The 24,160-nt window shown below is 43.7% G+C and overlaps 1 protein-coding gene across 1 annotated transcript in view; it reads left to right on the top strand.

Annotated features, from left to right (window-relative positions):
• DUSP22 (dual specificity phosphatase 22) overlaps positions 1–24,160 on the top strand; it is a 340,779-nt gene that overhangs the window by 268,381 nt on the left and 48,238 nt on the right. Inside the window, exons 5-6 of the mRNA XM_078688030.1 lie at positions 1,130–1,204; positions 8,271–8,442. Of these exons, the coding sequence (XP_078544156.1) occupies positions 1,130–1,204; positions 8,271–8,442 (247 nt within the window). The remainder of the gene's footprint in view (positions 1–1,129; positions 1,205–8,270; positions 8,443–24,160) is intronic.

The following is a 24,160-nucleotide window of genomic DNA, read 5'->3' as shown; positions in this document are numbered from 1 at the left end:
ACCGGTATCGGAAACCCTGCAGGCTATCTCAACCTTGGCCTGAGGACGCAGACTAGTTTCACTTATTTACGGGGCACTAAGGCGGGACGCCCCGGCTGGTCCCCTATCAGTACAGGCAAAATGAGACTCTATAGTAGACGAACCCTTAACAGACACCGAGTGGAGGAGGGTGCACGAAGGAGTAAATAAAATCAGTTCTAATGCCAGATTTAAACTTACACAATATAATATTAAACATCAAACATACCTGACCCCACGAGTGCTACACAAAATATACCCAGACCGTTCATCCCAATGCCCCAAATGTGGTCACGCAGACGCTCATGTCCTACATATGACATGGATTGTCCGAAATTGATTGTATACTGGGAGTCGTGATAGTTAGTTTACAAATGGTTACAGGATGGATGATTCCTCACTCAGTTAAGGAGATACTTTTGGGACTCTTCCCTAGACCTAAAGGGAAAACACTTACTCTGAGATTCCTGCAATTAGGGTTAGTACTAGCCAAACAAAGGATAGCAATCAGGTGGATGAGCCTGATGCCCCCCACGCTGGGCAAAAGACTTGCGCGAATGGGCAATGGCGGAGTTACTCCGAAAGAAAAATGTTAGGAGAGATGAAAAGCTAGAAGATGATGCAAGGGCTTGGAATGCCATGATATTAGATATCGCTATGGGAAGGATTACCACATCACAGAGGGCAGAGGGGGCAGTGATGAGCCAGGTTGATGCGAAAGACATAATAGCACACGGGAGCCACCCGGAGCTCTAAGATGAAGAAGATACATAGCATTCAGGAGAAGTAGTCTGCCGTAGGACACCTAGTGTGGGTAGGATAACTACTGGACGACCCGGAGGGTGGGGGGAGTGGGTATCTGTTTCTTGTTATGATATTTAGTTTCATGATAACAGTATTTGCCTGGATCCAGTGATGTCTCATTAAGGTATGGGTGACATTGGAATATGTCATATATCAGAACACACTGTATATGTATTATTGTTATATGCTCCTGTGATGTATAACTGCTGCTATGATTTTACTGTGATTCTGGAAGTTAAAAAAACTGCAATAAAAAAAACAAAAATGTTTTAAAGAAAGGTTTAATCTATTCTTTTTTTCTTTTTAGGATCAGACATTTCAAAGAAAGTACCAAGTTTATCCATGAGTGTCGGCTTAGAGGTGAGGGCTGTCTTGTACACTGGTACGTATGTTTATGGCTTTCTAATATTTATTCGCAAACTTTTAAGATGCATGATTTACATCACTGTTTTTGGTATTCAAATAACATAATTTATAAACCACCTTCATTTTGTTCAAATAATTCCTATTGTTAGTGGGGGAATTATACCCCTCTAAATATTTTTCCTTTAGCTAATATCCTGAGGAATTGCCCAGATTATAGTATCAATAAAAAAGACCAGATTGATGAGAAGAGAGTGAAAATGGCTTATCCCACCTCATGTACTAAAAGCTGAACTAAAATAAAATTGGTGTCATCAATGACGATATAGCGAAATGTCAGTATAGATGTAATAACCAATATGAATTCATAATTCGTGACTATCCCTTGAATATTGTTTTCTGGTCTAATATAATTTGACAACGACAAAGCTTTCAAATGTTCTTTTCAGATAAAACTGATTAGAAATGGACTTTAAACCTGACTCCGCCCGTGCATACAGGAACAATACAATCAGTAGTGTTCGCTGGAATCTAGATATATTTGTTAGCCCTGGTAGCGGAGGCTACAGTGCTTTCCCAGCTAAACTATAACATGTCTGCTGCCTGAATCATATTAGTTGTTGATCAGAAGTAGGAAATGTTGTTGCTTTTTATTATTTTGTGATGATGATTCCAAGTCTTAAAAAGCTGTATGGTGCTTATTGCCATATGGTGAGATATGTGAACAAATTCAATAAATCAAATAGTATCTCCTTAAATAACTTTTTTATGGTGATCTAGGTAAATTGTATCTCAGAGGGGATAACACAAATGGTGAGGTAAAGCATACCACAGATGTTCGATTAACCTTAACAATAGGATTGAGCTGTCAGCAAAACTCAAAATTACTTTAATCTTAAAGGAGGCTGGTCGGAGGCTGTTTGCAGACTTAGCATCTCTGGGTACTTGTTGCTCCTGCATCCTTTTCAATCAGGTGAATGATATTGTGAAGTGGAGTGCAAACATGCCTTTATTATTGGAAATGTAATACCTTGGTGTTAGGATTTTTGTCTTTGAATATTTTTAGGCCCTCTTTGTTTCAATCAAACCTGGCCAGAGACCTTATTTTCTATTCAACTAACCGCTCTCCATTGTCATGGGAGGCAGAAGAGTCGGCAAAATCATTTACCGACGTGTAGCCTTGTTACTTGAAAGACCGAACCGGATTCTCACTCTCACTTTATTGAAAATGTATGGGGCATATTGAAACATGTTGCAATGGTAATAATAATGTAATTGTGTGCAAAACATAATTATTTAATGGCTAGCAACGTTACATCAATACTTAGCGTACTAATATTTCTAATACGCTGTCTGATGGATACTTCTACTTGCAGATTCCTCACCTGTAGAACAATCCCATGGCATCAGGCTAGATCTGGAAAACTTCAAAGCAACAATGTCCTGGTAGAAGGTGCTGGATTCAGTCGGTACTGGAAGTGACATCAGGTATCGTCACCAAGGCCATAAAGTGCCCACTTTAGACTCGGATCCTTAGCTTCAATCCTTGAGGGAATTCCTCCCACAAAATTAAATTAATGAGTAGTAGCATGTCTCCTCTCAAGTAGTCTGGGTTTTAACCCTGTATGGATTGGGCAGGGCAGATGTTCATTACAGATCCCCATGCTCTGTGTCTGTGGTGCTTAGGGTCGGACCACGATTTGAAGTCCTTCTCCTCATGTCTCAGCATGCATCCCAAGGCCATCGAGAGTGGGAGGCCAAACTCTTCATGGTCCAAGTAAAGGATGACGATCTACGCTAGAAGCGCTGTACCTGCTCTTCATCCTCCCATTCGGACAAGAAGAGAAAGCACAGAAGGAAGGAGCAAAAGCACTCAAAAGTTAAGTCTCCTCATCATTTTCCATCTCCCACAGCACCTTCGTCCTTGAAACCAGAGCTTGTCAACTTGACGCTGATGGATCCTCTGCACAGCTCTGCTCCTTCTGAGGACCCCACTCTGGACAGAGCTCTATTTCCAGTGCCTTCAGCTGCAACACACCTATGTGTTAAGCCTCCGACACCGACCTTCACCCGGGGACCCAACTCGGGGATCCGACCCAGCAGCATTCCTCAATGAGATGTACTCAATCTTCACAAAGGCCTAGATGCCATCCAGTGCACCTTTGGGCTTGATGGCCCCATTGTTTCTCAGCGCTCCAGCCGATGCCGCCTCTACTGCCTCTACCACCACCACCTTCTTCCCCACATATGGTGCTGTCGATGCCGCAGCCTAATGTCTCGCATGAGATTCACTATCGCTGAGAGGCCCAGAGGTTACTTGAGGAGGAGGCTTATAGATCATGTCTCCATTAAATATCTCGATACAAAAAGGGATGATGCTCAGACGTGAGTCCCTTGCTCACTTTGCCACTGGATTCAAGCAAGCCAGGCTGAAGACGGCTGTAATGCCAGAAACCGGTCCTCGGAAGCTTGTTTCCGGTCCAGGGAAGGCATGGTTTGGCAGTTCGGGCTGGACTGTTCCCATGAGGCACAGGGTCAGACTGATTTGCATATAGCCATGTCTGAACTGGGGTGGCAGAGTGGGCTAAAGAACGGTGATGAATTAAACCCAGATCTTTTGACTGGGTGTGAGTGTTTGATTGGTTCAGATGCTCCGTCCATCACCACCCCCTTTTGCTCCATTAAATATCTGGCAAGGATTCTGACTGTGTGAATAATTTTTTGGGTGGTGACCCTGATCAGGACCCTCTTGAATTTCAAGGCCTGTCTACAGCCAGTAGTTTAGACAGCTCATCAGAGTTGGCTATAGACTTCTCTGCTGGACCACCAAGGTGTGACGTTGTGTTTCTGCATAAAGTCATGCTGAACACCGCAGAGGTCGGAAAACTACAATTGCCAACAGAAATAAAAGCAATGTGTTCCTACTGTCATCGGCTTCTTCGGACAGCTTCTCCCCTTCACCTTCAATGACACATTCCTGGGACCTGTAATGACGCCACGGGAGAAGGCATCCTCTGCTCCAGCGGCCAATCAGCTTTTTGCCTGCCATTATTGTTCCTTTCCTGGTGAGCCCACATTCCTTTCCACGCACTGTTTGCCAGAGAGCTTGGTCATCTGGGCGTTCTTTTCGGGGACCCAATCCAATCGGGAGGTGCCTTTCCTTACAGCCCCCTTCACAGGGGTTTTAAAACAGTTAAAGGACATTCCTTCTGCAGAAATGGCCTCTTAAGTCTAAATGTCAACTCCCTTCTTGCTCAAACACGCCTTGTGAAACATAGCCAAAATAAATTACCCTCATGTTCCTACCGATATGAAGGACTACTTCTGGGAAATCATTATTGATGCATAGAATGCATCCCAGTATATAATAAAATCTGGGCTAGATACCTCGAATTCTATCACCCGAGCCATGGCTACCTCCGTAACAGTAAGAAGCCACACATGGCTGAGGACGTCCATTTTTTACTCAAATGTCCAGGCTAACACCCTGGATCTCCCCTTTGAAAGTGTCTGCTTGTTTGAAGACAAGGCTGACTTCGTGCTAGAGCAGTTCAAGGCATGTAAAGCCACGTTTGGGTGTTTGGCCTTCAGGTATTTTGCCCTTCAGCTTACGCCCCCCACCAAGGACTTCTGGTCCTTTCGCTGCTTCAGATGAGGCTCCTCATTTTGCTCCCAGTAGTACCCAAATGCACTTCAGCAGCCACAGAATCATCTAGTCTGCAAATACAGAAGCTGTGTTAGAGGTAAAGGCCATGGATCTGCTTTACAACCCTCCTCCTCTGCACCATTAGGAAAGCAAGTCTAGTTTGCTTCCTCAAGGTCAGACAGAGCCACTTGGAGAGCTGTTGTCCAGTTTTCTTCCAACATGGGAGGCCATTACTTCGGAACAATGGGCTCTTTGAATCGTACAAAAGGGCTACACCATTCCCTTCCTTCAGGATCTGCCCCCATATCCTCTCTCCTCTCCACCACCTGAACATTTGTCCATTCCTCAGTAAGAGTTGGCAGCTCTCCTTCTCAAACGAGTGATAGAGTTAGTGCCAGAGAACCTAAAGGGCCTGGGTTGTTACACATGTCGCTTCCTGGTGCCCAAGAAGGATGATGGTCAGCATCCAATTCTGGATCTCAGGAACCTGAACTTCTCCCTCAAAAAGGAAAGGTTCAAGATGCTGACCCTAGCTCAAGTTCTACTGACGTTGGAGCTTGGAGACTGGAGGGTGGCGCTCGACCTGGAGGATACATACTTGCACATCCTGATTCTGCAGTCGCATTGGATGTACTTGTGATTTGTGGTGGTTGTACGATCTACCAGTTTTCTGTACTGCCCTTTGGGTTGAGATTAGCACCTCGAGCCTTCACAAAAGGGATGGCAGTGATTTCAGCCCATCTTAGCCACTCTGGCATCTCCATCTTTCCACGACTGTCTATCAAAGCGAGCTATCTGAACATGGTGTTACTCCACCTGCAGTCGACAGAATCACAGCTTTTTGATCAATGAGCCAAATCTCACCTGTCGACCTCCTAGTGACTTCAGTTCATAAGGTCAGAACTGCACACTACTCTTCGGTGCACCTTTTCTCCAACTCAGACTATCACAGACATCCAGGAGATGGTCCATCTTTTCTTCGAGGTGCACAAATTCCAGTCCTCATAGTCCAGCATTTTCTAGGTCTGCTAGCTTCCAGCATCTTCCCAGTTGGCACATGAGGACTCTGCAGTGGTGCCTGTCCACGCAGTGGCTCCAGTACGGGGGACACCTGTCAGACTCCATTGTACTCTCCCATATTTATGCAGTGGAAGAAGAGCAGGTGCTTCACATCAACCTTCTGGAACTGCAGGCATTTCGGCTGGCGCTCAAGGCCTTCCTTGCCTCCATCTTAGGCCGGTTCATCCAGATCTTGACGGGCACCATGACTATGAAGTGGTATTTCAACAAGCAAAGGTGAGTAGGGTCTCACCTCCTTTGCCTGAAAGCGATGATATTATGGTCTTGGGCTTACTGCCAAGTAATCTGGCTCACCACCAATCATCTGTCGGGGTCTCTGAATGTCAGACCTGACAACCTGAGCGAAAGTCGCCTTGCCGATAACGAGTGACGTTTTCTGGCAGAGATAGTCTCAGTGGGGCACTCCTGAAGTGGACCTATGTGCCCCCTCGGAAAATACTTAGTGCCAGCAGTTCTGTGCCTCTGAGTATCCATTGAGGAGAGCCTTAGGGGATGTGCTTTGTGGGACTTTTAGCTGCATTATGCGTTCCCCCCATACCCTTGATTCCTCAAGGTCTCAGGAAGATTCACCAAAACGGGGTCCATGTCAATCTCATTGCCTCAGACTAGCTTAAAAGTTTGTGGTATGCGGACCTTCTATGCTTCTTCACATGTCCCTCGCTTCGATTTCCACTCAGGCAGGACCCTCTCTCCTAATTGGGGGAATGGTTCCGTGCCCTAATCTCCCAAGATCTCGACCTACATGCTTGGAGGTTGAGCAGGAAAAACCGAGCTTCTTTCAGCTGCTACCGATGGTAGTAGACATAATCTCGTCTGCTCGTCGCCTCTCCACTAAGTCTGCTTATTCTGGAAGATGGGGTAACTTTGTTACATAGTGTGGGGACAGTGGTGTGGATCCCTTGCAGGCCAAACTCTCAAGTACTGCAATTTGCACTTTTCCTTGCTCAGAGAGGATGCGCTATTATCACTGTGAAGGGTTGTTTAGACCCATTGTCTGCTTTTTTTCTGTCTGCCGGATCAGCCAACCCTGGTCAAATGGCCTGTCTGCATGCGTTTTCTTAAGGAACCTGACCAACATTTTTCCTCCAACTCCCTTTGTGGTTCCTTAATAGGATTCCGTGTGAGACCCTTCAAACTTGTACCCTTCGTATGTTGACCCTCAAAACTGTTTCTGATTGCCACCCCTTCTGTTAGCAGGGTCAGTGGGTTCAGGCAATTAACGGTTGCCCTCTTTTTATTACCTTTCCAGATTAGTTGTTGCTGCGAACCAGAACTGCATTCCTTCCTAAAGTGATCACCCCAATCCATCATGCCTAAACCATTACTCTTCTGATCTTTTACCCTGCACCTCATCTTACGAAAGAGGAGGAGCGGGTATATTGGTTGTATCTTCCGTGTATCTTTGGTGGGAGGTTAATTACTACCCGGGCGCACCAAGGAACTCCGGTCAGATGACCAGCTCTTGTTGGCTACTGTGGTGGCAAAAAAGGAAAGGCAGTACAGAGGAGCACTCTAACTCGATGGATCATCTTCTGCATCAAGATCTGTTATGCCTTAGCCAAGATAGAGTGTTCTGCAGGTATTAGAACCCATTCCACCAGGGCTAAGTTGATCACTTCTGCTGTTGCTCTGGGAGTACTGATTGCAGAAATCTGTAAGGCGGCAACGTGAGCTTCCTTGAATACCTTTGTAAAACACTATTATCTGAATTCAGAGTTTCGCTGAGACGGACACTGCCATATCCGTCTTGCAGGATTTACTTGTCTAACCATCCATCAATCTTCCTCCTGGGCAGTGTATTGCAATGAAACCTGGTCTACAGGTGAGGATTCTGCAGGTAGAAGTATCCATCAGAAGAAAAAGTTACCTGCGGTAATGATCTTTCTGGTGGATACTCTATCTATCTGCAGATTTCTGACCTACCCATCCGTCTCCCCTTTTGATAGATGTGTTATAACGAAAGTTAATAAGATGCCATCTTGTATTTTTCTGGAACTGCAAATTCTTCAATGATGTCAGTCTGCCCTCTTGTCTCGAAGACTTGGAAAAAATGGAGAGTAACAGACATTGATGCGCTGGGGTGGTGGCTTTATGGCTTCAGTGACATTGTCTGATTTCACTTCCGGCGCCGACTGAGTCCAGCGCACTCTACCAACATCATTGTTACTTTGAAGTTTTCCAGGTTTGGTCTGACGCCTGTGAATTGTTCTTTCAGGTGAGGAGTCTGAAGGTAGATAGAGTTTCCACCAGAAAGAGTGTTACAGGAGGTATGTGACTTTTTATTATTGTTCATTTAGTGATTAGCTCTGATGGTCTAAAAAATGCTGCATCCTCTAATAATTCCTTTTTGGTGGTTCAGTCTTGCAGGTGTTTCCAGGAGCGTGACCTTGGTAGTAGCTTATGTCATGGTCATCACAGATTTTGGCTGGGAAGATGCTTTGTCTGCAGTGCGAGCCGCAAGATCTTGTGCCAACCCAAACACTGGCTTCCAGAAACAGTTACAAGAGTTTGAAAAGGACAGTCTTAATAAGGTAACTCATAAAAACACCCATACTAATTTATGTTAAGTAATGGTTACGCCACATTTTGACTCCCCTTCATGAAATGATGACAGTGCCCCAGGCCAGAAGATTTATTATAGAACTAGCTGTACCTGGCCACGCGTTGCTGTGGCTCACTCTTGTTAAATGGAAGAGAAAGGAAAGAGTAAGCGCACGTTTCTAATATGTTTAATTTCACAATGCTTGTGGGTATACAATATGTTTTTGTGACTATTGTCTGTATGCGTCCCTTGTAGTTGTTGTGCAGCAAGCAAATCAATAAGGTCTGTTTGGCCTTTCGATTAAAAACACGCGCGTATTGTACACGCGCGTATTCGAATCCAACGCTGTGTATATATAAACACGCGCTAATGTTGTAAAGTGAACCAACTCCTCCCGCCCCTTTCTCCACCCACTTCCTGGTCTGCCCTCATGACACCAACTGTCCATCCTAGTATATATGCAGATTATTGTCTCTATGCGTCCTTTCTTAATGTTGCAAAGTGAACCAACTCCTCCCCCCTCCCTCCACCCACTTCCCGTTCTGCCATCCTGACACCAACTGTCCGTCCTAATATATGTAGACTATTGTCTCCAAGCGTCCTTTGTATTTGTTGCGCAGCAACCAAATTGATAGGGTCTGTTCGACCTTTCGATTAAAAACACGCGCGTATTCGAATCCAACATTGTGTATATATAAACATGCGCTAATGTTGCAAAGTGAACCAACTCCTCCCCCCTCCCTCCAACCACATCCTGGTCTGCCATCCTGTCACCAACTGTCCATCCTAATATATGTAGACTGTTGTCTCTATGCGTCCTTTCTTAATGTTGCAAAGTGAACCAACTCCCCCCCCCCCCCCCCCCCCCCCTCCCTCCACCCACTTCCCGGTCTGCCATCCTGACACCAACTGTCCATCCTAATATATGTAGACTATTGTCTCTATGCGTCCCTTGTAGTTGTTGCGCAGCAACCAAATCGATAGGGTCTGTTCAGCCTTTAGATTAAAAACATGCGTGTATTGGACACGCGCGTATTCGACTCCAACATTGTGTATATATAAACACGTGCTTAATCGAATCCAACAGTGTGTCAAAATTTCCAAGCAATCTGTGAAGAACTTTCGGAAATTTAAGATTTTGAACAACCAAACATTGACATTTTTATGTGTCTGTTCGGGGTTTCGATTAAAAACACCCGCGTATTCGAATCCAACGTTGTGTATATTAAAACATGCGCATATTCAAATCCAACGTTGTGTCAAAATTTCAAAGCAATCGGTGAAGACCTTTCGGAGATTTACGATTTTGAACAAACATTTACATTTTTATTTATATAGATTATTCTGCTTTCATTACTTTTGTTATCCGTTTCCCTTATAACACCTCTAGAGGACTCAGTTCAGTGGTCGCCCTTTTGGGAGATTTGATGTCCGCATCAGTATTCTTGTCCAGGTAAGGTAACATTCTGATAAAGATCTGGGTATTTTCCTCAGCTGCAATGATTCCCTGTCCGATAGTCCACTTCAGTGTTCTTGGGACAAAAGGCACCTGCAGAAGAGATAATTTAAGAATTACTGATAATGAGTTTTCCCAAGTGTATAGAGGTGCTATAATAGATCTCTAAATAAAAATGTACAGCTACTGCAGAGACTGATTTTTCTGAACCTATAATGCTATTATTACAGTGATAGGCACACCTCAAGTCAGTACTAAATAAGCACATGATTAATTTTTGCATGTAAGTACCCTTGGTACATTGCATTGCGAATAATAAAGTTTTTACCATTAGTCAGCCGCATACATGATTTCACTAAACCTTATATAAGATGAGCCATTTATGAACATATAGCCTGTTACTAAGCTTGGTTACATACCCTAAACTTCAATCAAATATCAAACTCCTGCTAATCAAATCTATTAAAATAAATCGTTGAGATTGACTCAAGAGGAAGGAAATGTATGTAAAGTATAGCAGTTACATTTTGTCTCTAATTTCATTAGCACACAAGACGGCATTTCTGCAGGGTAGCGACTGGACAACTTATTTTCAAAAGGGAATAGTTCAATAGTAACTAAATAGTCCAATAGGATCATTGCACAGTGTGTAGATGGGCCAAATTTAACGATGTAAATTAATAATTTTTTTGGTCCTGTTACCAACAATGCTTGGATGGCGGGGACTCCACTAGCACGAAACACACTAAGGCTAAGTAAAACTACATTTTCATTGTATGTTTAGGAATCCCCAACACACATCCCCACTTTGGATTAATCAATTACTAGGTCAAAAGTAAGAATTAAAGAATTGTTAGGAAATATCTATTAAGTTGTTAAGGGTAGTTACTGCATATTCTTTATGTTCACTATATAGACTCTGCCACCATATACATACAGAGATGTATTCTGTAATACTTTTTACTTTCTTGGCCTTTATGGGATGACTGCTCAAGGTCAAATAATAATTTATTTAAGTGAGGCCAAGCATCAGATTTAAATGTATTGTTTTATTTCTATTTAACCTATGCAACTCAGACTATCATGTGCTTGTAATGAAGTTCCTATACTTAAACAAGTGAATGCCAGAAAGATTGGTGAGAGTAGTCTATAAAGTATATCTATTGAATATGAAGGACTTTTGCTAAAATACGGCACCCACGTTCAGGCAGTACCCACGTTCAGGACTCGTGTAGGTAGCCTTGTGTTTTTCTACTTATTTGTTAAAAGATGATTGCACTGCGTTCTGAATTGATGCTCTCTAATGTTAGAATAATTCCTCACTGCATGCGTGGATCTCCGGAACACTTAATTGTGATGTATATGGCCTTAGACATAAAAACACAAGTTGCAAGTGTCTAGATGATGAGCAATCTTAGAAGCCTACCTTATGGAAGATTTTTCCTCAGTGTAGTCTGCCAGACTGAAAAGGGAACCAGTTTCAAGACTGCATTTCAGAATCTGCTGTGCTTAATGGTGAAAACCTGTCTAACATGTAGGAAGAGTGCAGTCTGGTAGGCTCACAATTAAAGCTGTGAAAAGTAGTCCTGTCTCTTTACGATTCTAGGAACTTCCCTACATATGATGCATTGTACTGGCCGTTGCCTCTGAACCAGAACACAGAGGCTTCACACCTGTTTTTTGCCCTGAAATTTCAGTCTAAATGTCATCTTTGTTTTACTTCCACTTGACGTCTTTGATAGTACGTTCTAGTGAAGTAATTTTTTTCCTGATTCTTAAAAGGAATTTACTTAAAGAAATATCTTTGCTTTTTGTTACGTTTTTGCTCCTATGGAAGGAAGCCAGCAGTATCATACCTTCACGAAGCGTATGTGATATGCCTCCTAACATCGCATACAGCAAAAGACTGTAAGTTATGCCAGAAGATATGTTAAAAGAATGTTGACGAACTGTAAATGTATAAGACTAAGAGGCATGCTTCGAAGCATGAGTACTGATGAAGAGAGGAAAACATTTGAGAACAGAAAATCCCTTTTCTCAAGAGCCACTGAGAAGCAACCAAGCTTTGTCCTTAATGTATTCTCTGTCAAAGGCTGGCTCGATGTCAACACCAGGACATTAATGCCATCGAAGACATTCCAGATTTTTGACATGAAGACATTTTAAGATGATGGGGAGACCCAATTCTTGTTTCTTTTGACGTCAAGAAGAGTTGGTGCATGACATTGATGGATTCTCCATCTCTGATGACTGATATCCTCGCTGACAATCCTCCTCTGTAATAGAACCTGAACAACTGGACTCCCAAGATCATCACCCTAACCCCATACTGAGGCAGATTTGACGCTATGCTAAATGCTATTGTACGCTCCCGTGTCTCATTGGAGTCTAAAACCGATAATGTGATGGCAGATCTCACACTACTCCATGCCGATCACCGAAAACTATCTGACCAAGCTACAACTGCAGAACAAACTCTATCTGTGGTACAACCGGCTACTGAAATAATGGAAAAGTAGATGCAGGACTATGAGGCCAGACTTCGCCACCTGGACAACAGGGTGGAGGATGCAGAGCGGGACTCATGAATATTCGCTTAATAGGTCTTCCAGAGGGGATGTAGGGCCAGGATGCAGTAGCGTTCATTAAGAGATGGCTCTGGGAACTGCTGCCGACATCATCCCTGTCATTCTACTGCTCAGTCGAGAGGGCGCAACGCATCCCCTCCAGGAAGCCTGCGCCGGGCTCAAGCCCTTGACCATTCCTCTTTAAGGTACTCCATTTCCGTGGCAGAGACTTAATACAACAAGAAAGCTGCAGGAGGTCAGGTTGGAGAATGCACAAGTTATGTTCTTCCCGTATTACACCACGGGGGTACAGTCTCAACGCAGCTCGTTTTTAGCAGTGAAGCAGCAACTTTAACAGTTCGATATCCAATACTCTGCTTTTCCCTCCAGATTGCGGGTGGTGGCCAATGGAAAGGCAAGGTTCTTTGATATGCGGCAAGACCCATTGGACTGGCTAGAAGCCTCTGAAAAATTCTCTGGTCTCCGGCCGAGTGTCGAGGGAGGGGAGCAAGGCACTGCAGCGAAAGCATTTGAGCAACGTAGACGACAGGGGAGATGACGTTCACCAAAATGGACTGTAGTTCCGAACCTAGAACAAATCTTTTAAGAGCGGCAGCAGGCTGACCGGGAGGCAGAACGGATTTCTGATTCTGCAAAAGACTCTGATAAGGTCGCAGCGTCCGCTCGATCGTTCGGAGATCAGGAATCTTCGGTGGTCTGCCCATCAGACACTTAACTCACAGACTATGCCAAACATTACCCCAGAGACGTCCGATGATGTCATCTGACATTCCGCATATCTCTTATTGCTATTTGCTTACTGCTACATCTTTATTTACCTATCTACAAGTAACCGGGCAGCAGTTTAATGTTAACATGTTCGAGCTTGATGTGGTCTCTGAGTGCTCTGCAAGGCTATGTGCCCTCCTACCCACATATTCTACGGGTCAGGCTTGGTTGATGAACTGCTCTTTTGGTATTGTTAAATCGCCATGTTGGTATTCAGTTTTACGTTCAGCTTAATTGTGGTGTGGCTCACTGGTTAGAGACGGCAAACCCGGAAGCAGAGGATGGCCCGGGACCAGGGTTCTATCCCCGACGCGGCAGGGTCGTGGACCAGGGTCAGCGGACTCGATAATTCTCGCCTCGGTGCCTACTCTAACCAGGGATCACACTCGGCAACTCTGGGCATTAGCTTGCCTCATCTCCACAACGGCCCCCCACATATGCCGGGGAGGCCTGGTTTCACCTTGGAGATACCGAGTAGGGACCATCTCACAGGGAAAGCCAGGACGGGTTCCCCAGCGGTCTACAGCGTAGAGATACTCCTTCGGGAGTCGATTCTAGCGCTTTAGAAACCCACAATCAATCAATCAATCAATCAATTAGTTTCTACTGTATGTACTCTCTACAGATTCTAGCTGCTATCTCTAAACATGACGACATGTACGTTTCTGGCCCCTCGCAGTTAACTTTTTTGCACAAAGGCATAACATGGCAATGTAACGTATTATCACCTGGAACGTTTGGCTTATCCTTCCCGCCGTATGAAGTATACTCGTACCTCAAACAACATAACCTACAAATAGCTCTCCTGTAAGAATCGCACTTAACACATCTAGAAGCACCTAAGTTACAATGCAGATGGAGGGGACATGTATTTGCGCAAACTACTCATCATATGCTCGTGGAGTGTTGGTTTGGGTCCGCCTGGGCACTCCTCTCTTGAAAGAGGAGGCGGTGATAGACGCAGAGGGTAGATACGTCTTTCTTAAGTGAAGATTTGATGGTCGTCGCAGTTTAATAGGTAACATATATGCACCCAGTACAGAACAAGGGTCTTTCTGGCGATCTTTATCGCAGATACTCTCTAAATGGTGTGACCTGCCATGGTTGATAGGTGGAGATTTTAATAGTGTACTGGACACGGGCTTAGATCGTTCCTTCCCACTGCTAAGATGTACGGCAGCATCTGCCAATGCATTGACATTAAGGGAATGGACACAACAGTGGGGGTTGGTGAACATATGGAGGCACTGTATCACACCGACACGAGTGTACTCGTTCTATTTTACCCGGCATGCTGTACATGTTCGCCTAGACAGGATTTTGAGCACGCCCAATTTATTACCCTCTATAATGCATGCTGATTTTCTAGGTCGTAACCATTCAGTCTATAATCCGCAGTACATTGCAATTGCCTGCGACGCGCGACCCTCACCGGTCCCCACTTGGTGTCTGCTGCCTGCCATGCTAGAAGATCCACCCTTCTGCAAATCTCTTCTCACTGCCACCATGGAATATTTCAAACCTAACACGAGAACGGCAGCATACACCTTGGTGGAATGGGATGCATTAAAGGTGACACTGAGAGGTCACTGCCTTTGTCTGGGTTGTGGGATGCAGAGGCAGGTCGCGAGTGAATTAATGGAGACGGAATGAGCACTTTTGATGCTTGAGACTCGTTCTGCCACTGATCCTTCCTGTGCCTCGGAATTAATGACAGCGAGGACAACACATACTGCGCTTGCCAAGCGGCTGAGATGCCTGAACTACGCAGCATACTCAGCCAGGACAGACGTGGCGGCCGATCACTCCGGAATCCTCCTCACCTGGTTGTTCTGACAGGGAACAACCGAGACGTCCTATTACTGCATTGCGGTTCCACAGCCATGTAATTGCGATACATGCAACATGAAATACATAAGGCTATGGTTGTCCATTTCACGATGCTCTATCAATCAACCTTAGAGGTGTCCGATTGGAAATAAGCAGATACCTTGAGGACCTCCCCTATCCTATGTTGACCCGGATCAACGCTTGGAATAAGACACTCCCATCACAACTGTTGTGGTTCAGAATACAGTACGAACTCTTGTCTCTGGGAAGGTGCCGGGCCTAGATGTCTTTCCATTTGAATTTTATAAAGCATATGCAAACCTTTTAGCCCTGCAACAGCAGGAAGGTGTATGATGAGGCGCTGCCATCCTCCCACCTGCCGGACTCCCTATGTGAGGCCACACTGGTCACCCTACCAAAGCCCTACAGAGACCCCACCCAACTTGGCTCTTACCACCCACTGGTGTTGCTAAACATGGATTATAAGATTCTGGCTGGGATATTGGTAGGGTGACAGGCTCCGCTGGTGCCCCATTTAATACATAGCAATCAGAATGTGTTTGCTCCATAGCATACAACCTCTCTCAAGCTGGATCGACTTTTCCGCGTCATGCAATGCGCTTCTTATGCCTGGATGTTTTGTTCTTGATTTGGGAAAGGCATTCAACACTATTTAGTGGCCCTTCCTCTTTAATGTTTTACCAAGTAATGGTATTAGACCCTACTTCATCCATCTGGTCAAGCTTTTATACCACAGGCCAACCATACGGGTTCGGACTCATAGCTTTGCTTCGAAACCCATAAAAGTGGGTAGGTGTACCAGACAGGGCTGCCCTTTTTCTCCCCTTCTTTTCTCACTGGCCATTAAGCCATTAGCTCTAGCCATGCATGCTCCTCTGCAGGATTGTTGGGCATACCATTGGGCGAGGACACACACGCAGTATCATTATACGTGGAAGATTTGCTGTTGTCTCAGACAGCATACCGAACACACTTGTTCTCTTTGCAGGTCTGTCTGAATTGCGTGTCAACTGAGGGAAATCATGTCTGTTTCCTTTTGACCCCCACACGTGTAACCCGGCTTTCATAGTTGGCAATGCCCCAGTCACCTGGCAATTGACCATGTTTAGGTACCTGGGTATGTGAGCTTACCAAAATGACCACGACCTGCTAAATGGCAACTTCACTAGAACACTTACCTCTTTAACATCGCTGATGGAATATTGGAAGACAGTAAGGTTATTGCGCATCAAGATGGTGGTACTCCAGCGGCTTCTTTCTTATTTCACTAATTTACTGTTCTATTACCAACTCCCTTTTTCTGGCCCACGTATGCTCCGTAATTAAATATTGAATGTATCACTCTGCAGAGTGGCGCCTGTGAAGTTATATTTCAGGACCATATGTGATCCCTACTACACTCAAATAAATCTAAATATATGTGATATGCCTATTGTCCTAAAAACAGATTGCAAAAATAAGCACATCTGTTTTGAAAAGGGTTGATAATTCACCCCTTCAAAAATTGGCTACTAGGCCAGATAGTTCCTCATTTAAACTGGCCTCATGAGCTTGCCACGGAGGGGAGGGTGTCTCCAATTGTAAACAATGACCTGAGATCCGTCCTCTCCTTCCCACTGGCCTCCGTGCTGCTCCATGATGAGTAAAGCAGGGGGGACTGCTTACGAAACATGTCGACCAGGGAGGGCATATTAAATACACCCTCCCTAACCCCTTTTTAACATTTCCAGCTGGAGAAGCGAATAAAATATATTTTTTCTACTAGCCAGGAAATTTTTAAAGTTTATTTCACTAGTCTCCACACTCCCTACCACTCCCATTACCCACACCACACATAGCCTATCACGAAATATGGTGCTCCCACGTAGCCATCGGTCGCAGCATGCCCCGCCCCGTAGAGGGACGGGAAGACCCCCATGATGAAGCATGACACTATGAGATCATAGTGTGTGAGGGGTATTTTAAAAACACATAGTGTTCCTACTGGACATTTCCCGGAGTAACAGCCCCCACCTTTGTGCACATAACGTGAGTAATTACAAAATATAAAAATATCTAAGGATAGAATCTCTGTGTTTATGAACTTTGTACTGGAGGCAGATTCTATCCACTACCTCTATACTTCCTATTTTGTTGTTTTGAGTACTACACATGCCCCTCGTAATGGCAGATTTAAATAAGTTTAGTATTGAATAATACATAGGGCATATTTGACCTCAGAAAAAATTAATCGCTACTTCCACAGGCAGGATATGGGTTGTCCCCGATGCAACTATCATGATGCTAACATAATACATATGTTATGGTCGTGTCCCAAACTACGGCACTATTTAGGGGGGGAGGGAGGGATACACACTTTCCAAATCATGGGAAGTATGCATACTGGGGGTATTCATAAGAGACAAAAAACACGGAGCCACAAACCGATTTATAGACCTTGGCCTTATAGTGGCAAATCGTCTCATCATGAGACACTGGGAATCAAGTCCTTACTGGCCAGGTCACACTCCTTATTTAATTGGGCAAGAGCATGGGAGTGTGTCTCTTTGTAGAGAGGACATCTTTGGTTTACGCAAATTTCCTATTTCGTCTAGTTGAGATGTGATCCTAAGATAATTCTTCGAACGGGAAACCAGTACCTGAATAGAAATCGATGACCAGAACATATTCTCAATAGATGTAATGCTCATGAATGACTGTGCAGAGATGTATAAGCAGAAGGGAAGGGGAACAAACTGTTCTGCAGTGCAATAATGACTGGCACTTACGACAATGCTTTGAGTGCAAGCAAACCTATTTTTGTTTACTCCCTTGTTCCTACCTTTAATTCTTCCTTATGTTTGATCAGAGTTGGAACTACTTCGTTTTGCTCCCACCTGAATGAATCGGTCAACTGGAAGTGTGGAACTCATATATATGTTTGATGTTACTGACATAGTCTGAGGCAAACAACAGTGTAACTCATTTTTCTGTTCTTCTACGAATACGAGATTGTTGAAGTGTAGCATAAGACCAATACGGGTTGAATAATACCACGAACATGTAAACCATGGCACTGCAAATGCTATGTGAAGGACTGAGCTGCACTATTGTTTCTAATGCTTTTTATTTCAAAATTTTATATGGATACCCCTGTATTACCACATTACTTATTTACATGTTTTAACAATATAATGAAAAACTCACAATAAACAGATCAAACAAAAAGAATGACATCCTCGCTGACGACATCAATGCACGTGACTACAACAAATTTGCAATAGATAAATTCTGTCTGCTTAACAGTGACTCTGCATTCATTAAGACTCGCATCTCACAAACTCCTGTTGATGCCGCCCAAATCAACACCGAGCTTCTCTAGTTCATCATGGTCTCCAACACCAAAGAGTAGGGTTAATGCTCAAATCAGAATAGAGCACTTAAAGTCCCAAAAATGTTCTACGCCCTGGTTTTCGCCAGATTCAGCTCTACTTCCTGCTCACCCTGTAGGGCCCATTACTCCTTTTGATGTTTTACGTTCTTCAGGGATGCTGTCTGGGCCCACGTCGATGTCACTGGAAGGAAGCTTGAATTGTCTGCACCTCCACATCTTTCCTTCAATGTGAACCAAGGGCAGACATTAATCACTTGCCTCAGTTCCTTTATTTTCTGCTTGGTTTTCCTTTTGCCTTCTTTGAACTTTGTTCGGGGTTGCAGGATGGAATGGGAAAAGGCAACTTTATACAAGGGCCAGGGGGAAAGGATGTCCACTTTAGTCACCCCTCTCCATTGATACTGACTCCCTGTTGTATGGTGAACACCTTGAAACCCCTCCATGCAACAGGAGTGGGAGAAAGAAAACATGTCAATTAAATTTATTTAATTTTGTTTTGGAACTCCAACGGAGGTCCACAAAAACACACTAACAATTTAAAAAGACAAACATTGCATACAGTACAAAATTCCTACCTTATACATTACTATAACATGATATAAAACGTAATGTGAAATGTGCAAATAATGCCAACGTGTCAATAACCATACGCCTCCAGCATACTGAAATAGTGCAATCCCTTCGTTGCAGATGTTCTTATTTCAAGCATTCTCAAACGTAACAACCCCTATAGGTACACAACATACTTAACATAAAATAACAATGCATGCAATCAAAATAACAGAAGGGAAGTCTCCTAGTGGGAGGTTGGAATGCAAAACTTTATGTAAGCTGTGAGCAGTCTGCGTGGACTCGTTTTACTTGTGTTTATGGGTCTTTTGTGTTTCCCATGGTGTGGGCAGGCTGTGTAGTCGCATACTTCATACTGTGTTTATGTTTTGTGGCTGTAGTAGATATCTACATGTTCTTGTTGGAAAAAGGGAGGTATGTTATGTTCTGTCTTGAATGCTCTCTATTTAGTGTCTGCTGTTTAAAATCCTGGCATGCGGTGTATTCCACCATTAAGTTGGAAGAGCTCAGAAGGGCTAGGGCGAAGCAGTCATAGGCATGCTTCTGGTGTGCCTATTACAAGTGCCTCATTTCAATCAAGCTACTTAAACCTACATCTGTATCCCACCAAACCCCTCTCCCCCTGCCCGGGAACATCTTAGCACTATTGTCAAAGTCCACAAAATGCCATCCGGCGTCTCTGATTAAGACACACATATAATGCCTTTAGCCTCGTCTGCGCACTGCTAGGTTAACATTTCACAATCGAATGACCTAGCACAATTTTTTCCTGGCGTCAGAACATCTCGAATGAAAACAAATGTCTTTCCTCATAACTGCCTCCACGTCTGCAGCAGAACATTTTGGCTATTATGGAGGTGTCCAAGGTAAGTTTGTATCACTTGTAAAAAACTGTACTTGGAGTACAGGCTCCACTTTTGCTTAAGATCAGAAGAAAACAACCTTCCATATAAGCATTGCCCAAAATTCTGAATATTATCCTCATTCTTTTTCCCGTTACTTCCCACTCTTTTCTTTCTGCCCCTTCTTTTGTGAGACGGTTCTTTCGGTGTCAGTGCATTTTATTATTGCCTTTACTCCTTCACATGACGTCTGCGAGGCGAGCTATTATATACATATGGATATCATTCCACAACCGGGGTAACAAACCAAGGGACAGCAGCCCCTCATACCTTGGGGAGGAACCACCAAGACCAGAGAGTCCACTGCTGGGCACAAGTTAACCAGTTGTATTCCAGTCATGTGATCTCTGCTCAGTACTGTTCCAGCCACACTCTCACCACTCCATAACACTGATCTCCGGTATCCTTCCATGAAGCTTAGATTTTGTTCCCATTGTTTGGACATTTGTGTTTTTTGTATTCCCATACACCAATCCATTCCTCTTTTTAGTTTTCCATGATTGCAGCATGTTCTTTTTAACCAGTTACTAGCATTATCACTTGTTGCTAGTAGGATACCGTATTACTCAATATTTTCCTATACTTTGGTAAATCCCCTCCCCGAGTATTCCAGGCAAGGCCAAATGAGGGTTTATGGCAGTGCTTAATTTAAGCCAGGAGTTTTCAGTGCTTGCACCAGCACTTAATTGTCAGCACCGGCACTTGGGACAATCTTCCACAATGTGGAGCTGTCTGGATAATCTAAAGTCGACCACAACAACAGGTAATTATTAATTAAATATTAATTTAAAATTAATATTAGCTGCCGCCCAAGCCATACTTATAGCTTTGGGGGCCGGATATAGTCCGAATTGTCACACTTGTAGGAGTGTGATGGTTAGTAGTCGTGTTGTTACTATCATTGGCAGCATGACTGGGGCAATGTGTGGTGCAAGCTGCAGTGGTCTCCTGACGAGAGCCCTGGCACTTATTTTTTTCACAAATTAAGCACTGGTTCGTGGCTATCCGAATCTCTAGAGTAGATATCAGTTTGGTTTGTACTTTATTTCAAAAGATCTGGGTACTTTTATAGCTCCAAACCATGTGTTAAAATATACCACTATGGACCGTATTATAGAAGGTGCCCTGGGGGCATGCGCGTCTGCTTTGTGCGTCCCTGGGGCACTCTGGTATTACAAAAGGGGCCACAGACACTTGTGCAGCCCCCTCTGTAATACAGATAGCACCGGCGCACAGGTACCACCAGCGCTATCTCAAGAGGACATTCCCTCATTTGTGTGAGGGTGTGGCCCCATGCATGTATGGGAATGTCTTTACCTCTGTGCTCGCGGGAGATGATGGACTCGAGCGCAAAGGCACAAAAATGTGGCACACTGTCAGTGCACCCCCTGATTGCAGCCCTCTGGAGGGTCACAAGTGGGTCCTATGGACTCCCCAGACATTCCCTTGCAGTCAGATGCAGTCACTCGCTGCACCCACCTGCAAGGGGATCTCTCTCACCTCCTAAAAGTGCAGATAGGTTGCCGCTTGCACAGTGAAGCACAGAGCAGCTGCTTCAAAGCTGCTCCATATTTCACTTGAATGGGCTGCATCCAGGGCAGCACGAGTTTGCAGCTGCCCCGAGGGCAGCACCTTCAACAAAATAGAGCACACTTTCCCTGTTTGCGCACATTGCACCTGTTGAAGGTGGGCCGTGGTCCAGACAGGGAAAGTGCGCCCTATATGTAGTAAAGTCCCAGTAATCTTGCTTCTGATACAAATAGGTTTATCAATCCCTCACATCTGAAATAACATAGCCAATGGTGGTAAACTCTGGGCAAAATGGGATTTTTTGTACTAGTTTCAAGTTGGCCTGTAGTGCAATTTCTTCATGTGTCATTCAAGTGCATTTAAGTAACGTCTGGAGCCTTTTGGTACGCGACAATTTTTTTATTAAGGTAACATAGTATTAGATGAGTGATATTCTGGGACATGACTAAGAGACCACAAACAAAACGTTTTAAACCTGTACAAATAACTGCAGCCTCAATGTGTTATAAGTCACAGTGAAAATATGAAACTGTGTAGCCTAAGACATTAACGAAATGTGAAAATGTATCTGTGAAGGATCTGTTAAAAACATAGTGTGGTCTAGTTGAGCTTGTGTTAGATTTTGATATCTTGATTATCCGATCTGGACGATGATCTAAGTTTAATAAATCCTCAGTCACACAAGAAGAAATTATCCAGATGCCTCGTCCCTCCGCCTCATCTATCCAGTTGCTGATTACAAAGCACAGAGCTGATTATTTTGCTTTATTGACACGTTTTTGTGCATACAAAGAGCCTTAGTGCCCCAAAGGCTTTGAGTCACTTTGAAAAGAGATAATCACTCAAAATCAATGTAATTAAGCAGTTAGGTTTACAAAACAAAATATAGTATGATTGGAGGCTTAGAACGATCTAAAGTGTAGTCTGAAATCGACGACTACATTCAGGCATTTTAGCAAAAATGTAACTCATTAGTCTGTTGTAAAAGTAAATATCAGAAAGGCTGCGAATTGAGGGTGGAAAAGAGTTACTCTATGCAGGGTGACAGGAGTGTGCATTTTTACGGAGAGCATTCATTTTTGGTGGTGAGCGACTCAGTGAGTGCAGCTACTTAGCAGATGACTCATCCAATCAACCGTCCATAGGTGCTGAACTAACAGAGTGAAAAAAGTGGCTGTGGGGGAGGGGGGTGCCTAATGAACCAAGAAGTTAAAGAACATCGTTAAAGCCAAGGTGTCTGGCTTGCACTGTGTGACGAGGTTGGTGGAGCATTACCCGCCTTCATCAGGAGGGGGGTTGGGCGAGTGCAGCTAGTGTGGCAGCAAGCCCTCCGGCGTGAAGCCCCTGCTAGGTCTGAAGAAGGTTCTTCTGCTGATGACAGAACTGCACGTGTGTGCATCTAGCAAAGAAGTACATTGCCACATCATCAGTCATAATGTAAGGTTAGGATCACAGTGTAACAATCTATAAAATAACGTGACCCTGTATTGGTCATCTTACCCCTGACAACAGACCGCTAAAGGGGTTGACGCCAGATGCTAAAAATGAGCTTCAGGAGCCTTCATGGGCATTCTTGCTATCATGGTTTATTCCATACCACTCATTATAGGTTAGGGCTCTTTTCTGGATGTCTGAAGATTCTTCTTGCTTTTGTCTAGACTATCTCCGGCAGTTTGGGCTGTCTACCTCTGGTCCTGGAGCATTTGATTTCCCTTGGTGGTAGAACCATCTGAAGATCAATCTTTCAAAAAGCAAGAGCGACCAGTCCATGTGAACTGGGTATTAAGTTACAATTTACAGGTGTTCACGTGGAACTTATTTTAGAAAGTATTTTATTTTGCCACAAAATCTTATTCTGTGTTGGTTTACTCAAGAAAAAAAGAGATAATAATAGGGCAAGGCATATCTGCCACAGGTGAATTCAGAGCATAGATTACATTAAGTATCCCAGTTGTTATCTTTCATTAAACTCAACTCAGCCAAACTAAGTTATATATTTATAAATTTTTTATTTAGGTTGCAGGAAGAAAAAAAGGCTATATACATTCATTTCCAAGCTTTTATTCGACATTTTGTCATAAAGCCAACACATCAAAAATACATTTAAACATAATTCTTGAAAACAGCAACTAAGTTGCTAAAAAAAGCTACAAAATTCTCAAATATACAGTCCCTGTACCAAATCAAAGTTATATACAGTTACACCAAGTTGATTGTAATTCATAATACAGTGCATTACATTATCACTTTTTGCATTACATTTTTACCTTAAGGAGATTAACAGACCTATTTGTTAAAATACAGAATAGACAGCTTTATACAATATATAAATACTTAAAAGGCCAGTGTTAAAAAGTAGATTTATATCTATGTTTTAAAACCATGCTTTTTTCTTATCAAGCAAATACTATAGAGAAATCGACTGACTCCGAAGGTTATCAGGCGAGTAGTTGAAGATCTAAGTATTCTTTCTGCCTCTTTATAAGAACGTATGCCCAAGTTTTTGCAAAGGGGTTTAATCCATTTTATACGTTGAGGTCTATACAATGGGCAAAAGAAGAGGATGTGTGCCTCATCTTCCCTCTGATTCAAGTCACACAATTTGCAGAGTGAATTAGACCTATTAGGATTTGGATTTCCCCACCTACAGGTGTTGGCATTTATTTGTA

This window comes from Lissotriton helveticus, chromosome 4_1 (genome assembly GCF_964261635.1).
Source record: "Lissotriton helveticus chromosome 4_1, aLisHel1.1, whole genome shotgun sequence".
NCBI classification, from domain to species: domain Eukaryota; kingdom Metazoa; phylum Chordata; class Amphibia; order Caudata; family Salamandridae; genus Lissotriton; species Lissotriton helveticus.
The sequence above is the reverse complement of the archived record's forward strand: the minus strand, read 5'-3'. Positions and strand labels throughout refer to the sequence as shown.